Raw genomic sequence first — 9,969 nt, forward strand, 5'->3', positions numbered from 1 at the left:
ATGGTGTAAACAATGGCCAGTGAGAGACTGAACTGGGGATACAGCCCAGTCTGACTGTTCCACAGTTAGAACAGTTGTGTAAACTGTGATTCATTCTGTAAAAGCATCAAAGCAAAGCCCATTGAACCCTTTCCTGCTGTGTTTCTGTGACTTTGTTCCTGTAGGATGCTGCTTTCTACAAAGAGGGGCAGATCTGTGTTTAACACGTTGTGCAGATTTCTTCCAGTTATTAAGACATAAGGATGTACAACTTCAAATGCTGACATAATGTGTTGTGCATGTGTTGGGTTTGCCATGTTTGTGTGTTCTGATTGACGCACCCGTTGTTGTGAGCTCAGACGAAGATTATTTTTGTATGCAGCAGCAACCTTGCAAAGCAGTGTATTAAGACAGCCGACAGTGCGAAGAGGTTTGAAAATTAGTATACATCCCTTCATGTATTGTGAGCTTTAATCTTATTAAACTGTACAGTGGCTATATTTACTTTCTTATGATTTCACCTGCTCAGCTTATGATTAAATAGTCCAAAATAGGCTTACACACATTCTGTGATATAATAAAAATTTGTATCTAAAGGATGGTGACTCATGGAAAGAGGTTAATCTCTGATCTTAAAGGTTTTCGACTGAATTAACCTGAAACGAGGTGTTTTTGCTGACTTGAATGCAAATGCCAACTTAATGCAAATTTAGCTGTCGGTGAAAGATTAGGCATCTCTTCTAAAAGCATAGCTCTGCAACGTCCTCTACATTTTCATTTCTAAACAGTTCCTGCTGTGCCGTAATACAATTTCAGATCATTTGGGGTGACATTGAACACTCATGCATCATTATGCTTTCACGAAGAACTGCTGAATGTCCTCCAGATTTTAGAGACAAGCGGAAATGATTTCTCAGTAGGGTCTGATCACCCTATACTCAGTTTATAGTTAAAGTGTCTCTTTGTGATTTTCATTAACAATCTTTCTTCTGCGCTCCTGACCAGCATGGGAATACATTCCCTAACTCCTTGCTCTGCAGAGATAAATTATCAAGCTGTTGGACTTTTGCATCTTTCAGCCACATCAGTGAAACCTGAAATCACATTTGATGGCCTTGCAGCTGCTGGCCCCAAGTGAAAATAATTGACAGCAAGTGTGGCAATCCAAGGTAAGCAGTTAAAACACCTCAGATCCGGGACAGTTCCTTCTCATTTTACTTGAGAGGAGCTGTTTGCAGGGAGCTCCGTTTGAATGGTGGAGATTTTCTCTCCCATTATTTCCAGGGAGCTCTCTCCGTGTGATGACGTCGAAGGGCCCTTCTCTGCTGAGTGCGGCTCCAGGCTATTGCCTTCGTCTGGCTCCAGGAAGGCTTCTCTACTTTGGGGTTTGATGAACTGCACACTCAGTCTAGGCGCCGCCACAGCGCCACTCTGCTGGGTAGGCTTTCGAACGCAGTGGGAGAGGGTGGAAAAGCAACTCTTCTTGAAGTTCTCGTTCATGAAGGCGTAGACGATGGGATTGTTGAAGCTGTTGAAGAACCCGATGGCCTGAACAGTGGCGATGATCATGTTGAGTGTGACGCCGTCGTATTTGTTCTCCAGGTCATCTGGAGGACAGGATAATTACACATAAAGAGGATTGAGGCTTTTAATAAATGGAAATGTGCACTTAAGCAAGATCTTTTTTATTTACTCCTGAAACCACAGACCCCTTAATGCACCAGGCAATGCTTACAGTATTCAAACAGCATGTGGACTGTGTGGAAGGGTGCCCAGCAAATTGTGAATAGCAGAACAATGGTGATCATCATTTTCACAGCCCTTTTCTTTTTCCTGTAGAAGGTTAAAAAAAATAAATCAAAAAATCAAAATCGTTATATAAAAAAATGTAAACTACACAAATGTAACACATGTCTTATTGCAGGGAAAAAGCAGGTGTGACCAGGAACATTAATCATGGCACTCTTCTTGCATTGGAATGTACCAGAGAGATGCAACAGTGAGTCACTGTGGAAGTGAGTCTGTATTTGTGTGAATTTCTTCAAAAGACGTAATCACCTTTAGCAGCAGTACCTCGAAGAAGCTGTTTTCTGAACTCTCACATCTTTGTGGAGAAATTTTAGCCTATTCTTCTTTACAACATTGTTTGAGTTCATTGAGGATTTTGGATATTTGTTCCTGCACAGCTCCCTTTGTGCATTTGCGACACCTTGAGTAATTTCTATTCTCAGCAAAACTGTTGGAGATTTGCTTCTGTGCTCGGGATCATCGTACTGTTGTATGACCCAGTTTTGGCCAAGCTTTAGCTGTCGGATAAATGGCCTCAAATTTGACTCTAGAATACTTTGGTATACAGAGGATTTCATGGTTGACTTGATGTCTTTCAAAATCACTGTTTTTGAAAGTTGGTATGATGTGTTTGTTCTGATACGCTCTGTTTGCTTTTTGCCAAATGTGGTGTTGTGCATTACAGCCAAACATCTGTGCTTTCTCCTCTGTGTAAAGGACATTATTTAGAAATTTGTGCTTTCTTTAGATGAAATCTTAGAAACACTAACCTAACTTATTTTTAGAAAGATGAGTTTTTCTCCTGGCAACGCTTCTACCAAGCCATATTTATCCAATCTCTTTCTAATTCTACTGTCATGAACATTAACATTTAACATGCTAACTGAGATGTAGCTCCTTGATCTTTTCTAGTTTCCCTGAGCATTGAACAGTCTGACCTCGGGTTTCATTTGCTGTAAAGAAATCAGCACTGTGTTGACACACCTAAATACTTTAGAACACCAAACTGCCAAAACCTCAACTTTTATAAGGTGCTCGAACATAGCTGATAGTCAGTTAATCAAGTGTATTTGATTAGCAGTACTTGGCTGCTGCTCGATCTCTTAATTCTGATGGAAGCTTTAAAGTTTTACTTAGAGTCCTATGAAAACGTTCTTTTTCACAATACAATAAATCTTTAATGAAATGAACTCAGCCAGTATCACATATTGCAGGTCCAAACTATGCTACCAGGTGGCAAAAGTATCTTAAGTGCAGTGCCCTAACAATTCTCCTGGCCCTAAATGTATAAACATATACCCATTTCAGTCTCTGCCCTTCACATGTTCTCTCCACAAGAGCAACAACATTGCTCAAATGACTAATAGTTTATGTCCAGGAGAGTAGAGTGGAGTACAGCGGAGAGCAGGTGTTGCATCTTCTTGCAAACCACCTGTTAATGTTAGTTTCAGTCAGTAAAGATAATGTTCTGTCCTTCCCTTGAATCTAACTGTAATTTCTTTGGATTGCTGTCAGTCTTGCACTGATATTAATAGCGTAAAATGAACAACTAACATGGCATGCAAGTAGATGTCACCTAATCTCCTTATTTTTTAAATACAGGTGTTCTTTTTCTTCTTCTTTCTTTGCTTAACTGTTGATTTAACCAAAAAAATAAAAAATAAAGTAAAAGTTTATAGTTTAAATTTATTTTATTTTTTTTGAAAAGCAGGTTCATTTCTTTTTGTAAAGATGACTAGACCATGCAGCAAGGGCAATAATGCAACAACAGTGCCCCCATTCTTGACCTTCCACCCTCAACTATTGACAGTTCAGTTCTGTTAATTGGAATGCAAACAAGGCCAAACTGAAACGAAATGTCATCTACAAATAAATATGGCAGTTAAATATCTCCATCAGACTTGTCTAACCCACCTTGATATCTTACTGATCTCCCTGTGGTTCATGGTGCTGAGGACTGAGGCATCACCCACCCTCTTGCGGATCCACAACTCTATGCCAATGCATGTGTAGAGGAATAGCATGGCTGCCAAAGGGAGCAGGAAAAGGGCCACCATGATGAAGGTGGTGTACGCCTGCCTGTGAGTCACCGAGCTCCAGCTCTCCTGACAACACACATGGTAGTGATCGTACAAGAAGTCGTACTTCACCTGAGATATGGAAAAAGAAAAGCTTTTAGTCATGGAAGAACGGTCAAGACAGCTGAAGTAGGTCTGACTGACAGGGTGGTTTTTATCCAATGCTTTACTACATTTAATTCACACTGATGCATTTTTTTTCTGACAGGTTTGGTGTGCCAAGGAGGCCATCTGATAGTAGTAGGCTTCCCTGAGAGGACATAGCATATGGTATAATCATGTTATGCCATCCCACCAACTAAAAATGATTACTTTTACAGCTTTAATAAAACCAAACCCCAAACACAAGATTAAAATTAGGGTAGTTTAAAATTTTAATTAAATCTCAATTAAAAAGCATCTATTCACAACATTTATGGCTCTGCTGTGAGTGAATTTAGAGCCTGATTCAGGTGGAAAGTTAAGATAAAGCCAACATGTCTTTTCATCTGTTGTGTTCAGAGGGATTACCAGGAATGTGAACCTTCTTCAAGCTAAAAAAGGCAATCTTATGTGTTTTTTGAAGGGCACTTACCTTTAACTGTTGCACAAACAACATTGGTGAGCCCACTATCACTGAGGCAATCCATACAAGTCCTGCAAGAAACAAACAAGTATTTAATACCATCAAATAGAAAACCTATAACTTTAATACTGTGTCTGCTAAGGCATTTCAAGGAGAGCAACTTTTTAGTGACAAACAGCAGTCGCAGTAGCCCTATAATTAAATACCTCTCTTACGTAATTCATAATCTGTCAATCGTGTGCAATCTCTGCGAGATACCTGCATTTTCCTTCCTAGAAACTATGCTAATAATATAGTGGATTTAAATGAAACAGTCAGGATGTGATTGGTGTACATACTTTCAGGTTTAACTCAACAGGTTTAAGGAAGGATTTGTATTAACTGTTGTTGAATTACAGATATTTTTATACCCTGTCCCACAGGGTACCCATTTTTAGATATATAAGGATTATTTTTTTAATACTTGGATGAAAACTCTTTACAGTCAATGACTGCCAGAGATCTAGAACCCATGGACATCACCAGATCCTGCATTTCCTTCCCTAAGATACTCTGCTGGGACTTTGCTGCAGCCATCTTCAGTTGCTGCTTGTTTGTGCTTCTTTCTGCCTTTAGTTTTGTCTAAAGTAACTAAACACAATGTCCTGTTGAGTTGAGATAAGGTGAGCCCCCTGCCAATTGAAGAATATCCCATTTTCTGCCTTCATAAGCTCTTGGGTTGCTTTTGCAGTGTACTTTGGATCATTATCCATTTGCGCTACAAAGTGCTGTTTGATCAATTTTTCAGCATCTGGCTGAATCTGAGAAGAGTGTAACTAAAAAGATTTCACACGCATGTTTGCTCGAGAGTAACACTTGCTTTATTTGAATCTCTGATAAGTGTCTTGTCAATTTGGCATGCAGAATTCTGAGCTTTGCAGTGTAGGCAACACGCACATGTAAAACCCCATGTATTTCTATCTGTGAATCAGCATTGCTGCGATATTTCTCACATAACAGAGGATGCATAAGTACAACATGCCACTCTGGTAAACAATCAATACCTAGCATCTTGTATGCTCTTCTGGACGAATACTGCCTCCTCATTTTCAGTGGGAATACAATACCCTGGTATCTCTCAATAGCAATGCAGGTCATTGTTAGGATGCCTGTCACTATGGCTGTAGTCTGTATGAATGGAACAGTCTTGCAAACCAGAACCCCTGCAAGTAAAAAAAATAAAAATATAATAATGAATATAATGCAGCATGCAGAAGAAACATTTTACAAATTATGATGACTATTTATTAAAATGACAAGCTCAGACCTGGCTATGTTCTTGCTATGATAGGTTGTTTGTCAGCTTTTAACAATATTTCTGCAGGTCAGTGTTAAAAACTGTTTAATATATGAGCTCCCACTTAGTAACCACATGCTGAATTTTAACATCAAGCCCAAGAGGTAATGATTCATATAGTGTTTTTAGAGGTTGTAGATTTAATGCTTCATATCACTGAGAGTTAATACAGTTATGTACAAGCCTTAAGATACTATAAGACATTGAAATAACACCCTATCACACTGTGAGGAGACAGCACTTTAAAGACTCTGCAAATAGAATCACCCCTTTTAAAAATAAAAAGCAACAACAACAAATTGTTCTAGTTATATCCATTATCCAGTATTCATTATATTCAGTATCCATTGCATTAAATAAATGTTGATATGAGCAAGAGCTTTCATTATCTATGCTGTAACAGAAGTGGACATAACAAGAAAACAGTCTGTAATTTTAGAATAAAACATTATAAGTGTGTTAATTTAATTATTTAAATGTTCACATCGACAGCCACTTATCCACAAATACTTCAGTGCATGGTTTGGGGGACTAAATATGATCAACTGGCAGTCTGGAGCCAGCGGTGCTTCACTTGCCTCCCGCTGTGACTTCCTTCAGGTTTCTGACTCATAACCATCTGGGTTTTTTTTTTTTTTTTTTTAGCCTTTAAGAGACAGGAGGTCTTTATCTGCCATTTAAAGGCATTAGCTCATGGTGGGGTTCCAAGAATCTCTTTAAAAGTTCATTCCTCCGAGGATGTTTTCCCACCCTGTTCTGACTCTCTCTGGTGCCTGAAATGTGCACATTTCTTTTTTTAATGTGCTGCTGTACTAGATTTCATTCATTGCATTTTTGAAGCTGTACTGTGGCTTATAGAAAGGGACATCGTTCTGAGGTGCAGCATGTGTCATTATTATTCAGCTTGTGCGCTTAGTTAAAGTCATGGATAATCCGAGGTGTAACCTAATGGCACATTGTATCCCCTCACAGCAGCAGTCTCGCGATTTAATATTTAAATCTTATTCTTATCGAGAAAACGATCCTCGTGCCTGACGTACTGTTAAAAAGTTGGTGGCTTAATATAAGTTCATAACTCACCGCCGAACCATTCAGAGGAGATGTTCTGCAGCAAAGTAAACGGTATGCAGAAGAAAGTGATGAGCAGGTCGCTGACCGCCAGAGAGCAAATAAAAATATCTGTCGCCGTCTGTATCGTCCGTTTCTTCACAATTATGTAGATGACCAAACTATTTCCAGCGAGAGCCAAGACGAAAATAACCACATACATGATCACGAAGGTGGTTTTGGCGCTGTACGGTAACTCGGGGATGTAGACGAGCGGCTGGATGTTGTAGGCGTTGATAAAGTCCCGACGGCTCAGGTTGTAGTACTGGAGCATCTCCTGCAGCACTTCAGGAGTTATTTTAGTGGAGCCCTGCCCCGAATTTGTCGAAGCTGCGGCCATCCTGAACTGTGTCCTCAACCTTGAGACGAACTTGGCTGCACGGGGAAAGTAAAATAAAGAAATCAATCAGCGGGAGCTCTCAGCGGAAAGCTGCTTTTTTTTAACCTACAGGTGCGCATCTGGGTGTTGCTGCCTCGCCTCGTTCATCCACCAGACCCCGATGCTGTTGCTGCTGCTGCAGTTATGTAGTGCTCCGTGTGCGCGTACGGGTGAGTGTGTGCGCCCGCCCTGGTCAGAGGACAAAGTGACAGGCCAATGGACGAAGTTGTACCATAGGCTCTCTGAATGCCTCTATCCTCAGATTAGATCGTTTAGTCCTGTTAAACTATAAATACACGCAGTTTAAAACAATTAACCCGTCTATAACTTTCTCTTTTTAGTTAACACTCCATGCAGGGTGCTAATTAAGAAAATTAACTGGACATTTTTCAAACCATTTTGGCAACTCCATGAAGCAAACTAGTACAGTCATTTGCAATTCAGTGAAACCCCATATTTGCTTGAAAATAGTTCAAAGCCAACACATTCATAGAGAAAAACTGTATTGCTTTGGAAATTTGATGTCAGAAAAAGATTTCAAAAAACTTTAACACGGTCTTGCATCACATGCATGCGTTTTTCTTCACAACATAGTAAAGGCGTTTGGGGATGGAGCAAACCATTTGTTGCTTCTGGAGTCTTTTAAAAGTAAATACGTCTCACCACTCACAAAGACTGCCTGAGAAAATAGCAGCCATAAGACTGCAAAGAAGACCAGCATATATTACTTACGTTACAAGCCATTAAAAATAATGGACAGTTACAAAAAATCTCTGGAAGCAAGGAAAAGAGACAAAAACATTGTTGAATAGCTGTTATCAGTGAGCTCTTCAGACAGCAGTGCATAGGAGACAGACATAGCTGAGTGGAAACAACAGTATCTCCTAAAGCACACTTCTGAGGAGCGTTGTCTGTAAACACAGTTTACCACTGCATTCACAATTGTAATCTCTACTCAAGATTAACTGAGGGGAAGTGATAAGACATTCTAATGGATCAAAATTTAAAATTCATGCTTCCTCCAGGCTAAAAAGGGAGCAGGACTGTCATTAGACACTTCCTGAGCCAGTAAGTTAGGGTGCATCAGTGCGGATGACACTTGTACATCCCAGAATGTCCCATTAATAGCGAAAAATAAATACAGATGTGGGAGCAATATGTGCTGCTATCTAGCTAACATCTTTTCATGGAAGGTGAGGCTTATTTCAGCAAGACAACCTTTTGGACATAAAACAACAATCTAGCTCACAGACCACAATACTGTCTGCGAACATCAAGGGCACGAGTGTCTATGGACTATGATGCTTGCAGAAAGCATTGTGAGCAGTACTGAGTTTAGGGAGGAGGTGAAAGAGAGCCAGGCGAGTTGGAGGTACTGCATGCTCTGTTGAGAAAGGGAATGAAGCCAGGAGAAGCAAAACAAAATGTGTTTGTGAAGGTGAAGATGCAACCAGGTAGCAAGGAGGTGGATGAGTTTAAATACCTGTGGTTAACCATCCAAGTGTACAAGAGTAGTAAAGAAGAGAGTGAAGGCAGGGTGGAGTGGATGGAGATGACTGTCAGGGGCGATTTGTGACAGACATATAGCAGCAAGAGTGAAAGGGAAGGTTTACAAGATAATAATGAGACCTGATGTATGGTGGCACTAATAGAAAGACAGGAGGCAAAGCTGGGGGTAGCAAAACTAAAGTTCATTTTTAGTTTTTTTGTGACCAGAAAGGACAGAGGCAAAATTTAGATGATTTGGACATGTGCAGAGGAGGATAAAGGGGTTTAGTGTTCAAAGGATGTTGAATATGAAACTGACAGGCTGGAGAGAAAAAGGAAGGCCACAGAGAAAATTCATGGATGTTGTGAAGGAGGACATGCTGAGGGCTGGTGCGACAGAAGAGGATCCAAGGGTGAGATGGAGGCAGATTATCTGCTGTGGGAACAGCTGAAAGAAGAAGAAGTCTGGTACAAAACTGCCATAACTAACAGACACGTCAACCATAATAGTCGCCTTATAAAGTGAAAGAGGAACAAGGCATCTCCAAACTGTGAATGAGTCATATATCAAGCAAGAATGGAAAAACATTTTTACTTCAAAATTACAGCAATTTCTCTCCCCAGTTACCAAACGGGAGTATTCTTGAAATAAGAGGCCATGTAATACAGTAGTAAGCATGCACCCATCGCAACTTTCCTAATATATCTATATCATGAGTATATATTTAAATAATAATAATTTCTTGGGTTTAACATTTTATATGCTATTGTGCTATTTTCAGTTCAATATGGATTTGAATGACTTTACATGTGATTCAGTGTTTTTGGAAATAGTGTAACTGCTGCCAGGAGGACTTTATTTTGTCTTTAGTCAAAAGGAAAAAAAAATCTGCAGCATGATTTGAGATCCACAATTTGCTTCAATACTAAAATGATTGTTACAGCCTGACTTTTCACTGTAAAGTCATATAAAAAGAGATTTGAATGACAATGTACAAGATTGTTTGTGATTTTCAATTAAACCCATTAAGTTACCCATATGGAAAAGATATATATAAATCTTATAAAGTTTGTATCTGTCTTGTGTGAAACTTGTATGTAAAGCATATAAGAGTGAAAACAGATATAAGATCCCTTGAAAAATAATATAATGAAACTTGTATGTTTTGGATACTTACAAAAACAATGTATGAAAGTAATGAGAAAGTGGCCACTTTCATGAGTAAATCATGTAAGCCTTATATGATTT

The 9,969-nt window shown here is 39.4% G+C and overlaps 1 protein-coding gene across 1 annotated transcript; it reads right to left on the reverse strand.

The window, feature by feature from the left end:
• Nucleotides 1–57: 57 nt before the first annotated feature.
• qrfprb (pyroglutamylated RFamide peptide receptor b) lies at nucleotides 58–7,188 on the reverse strand. The gene is made up of 6 exons (XM_005736424.1): nucleotides 6,827–7,188; nucleotides 5,454–5,612; nucleotides 4,420–4,481; nucleotides 3,682–3,917; nucleotides 1,715–1,812; nucleotides 58–1,586 (listed from the first exon to the last, which is right to left on the reverse strand). The coding sequence occupies exons 1-6, from the start codon at nucleotides 7,125–7,127 to the stop codon at nucleotides 1,189–1,191; spliced, it is 1,254 nt and encodes a 417-aa protein (XP_005736481.1). The 5' UTR covers nucleotides 7,128–7,188; the 3' UTR covers nucleotides 58–1,188.
• Between the last annotated feature and the right edge of the window lie 2,781 nt (nucleotides 7,189–9,969).

This window comes from Pundamilia nyererei, unplaced genomic scaffold, assembly GCF_000239375.1.
Source record: "Pundamilia nyererei isolate P.nyererei 1_Seehausen unplaced genomic scaffold, PunNye1.0 scaffold00069, whole genome shotgun sequence".
Classification (NCBI taxonomy): domain Eukaryota; kingdom Metazoa; phylum Chordata; class Actinopteri; order Cichliformes; family Cichlidae; genus Pundamilia; species Pundamilia nyererei.

Coding starts and splice junctions, on each gene's coding strand:
- qrfprb (XM_005736424.1), bottom strand. CDS start 7,127: ATGCTCCAGTACTACAACCTGAGCCGTCGGGACTTTATCAACGCCTAC. Junction 5,613..6,826: donor CTCCTCTGAATGGTTCGGCG/GTGAGTTATGAA, acceptor TTTTACTTGCAG/GGGTTCTGGTTTGCAAGACT. Junction 4,482..5,453: donor AAGAGCATACAAGATGCTAG/GTATTGATTGTT, acceptor TGTTTCTTGCAG/GACTTGTATGGATTGCCTCA.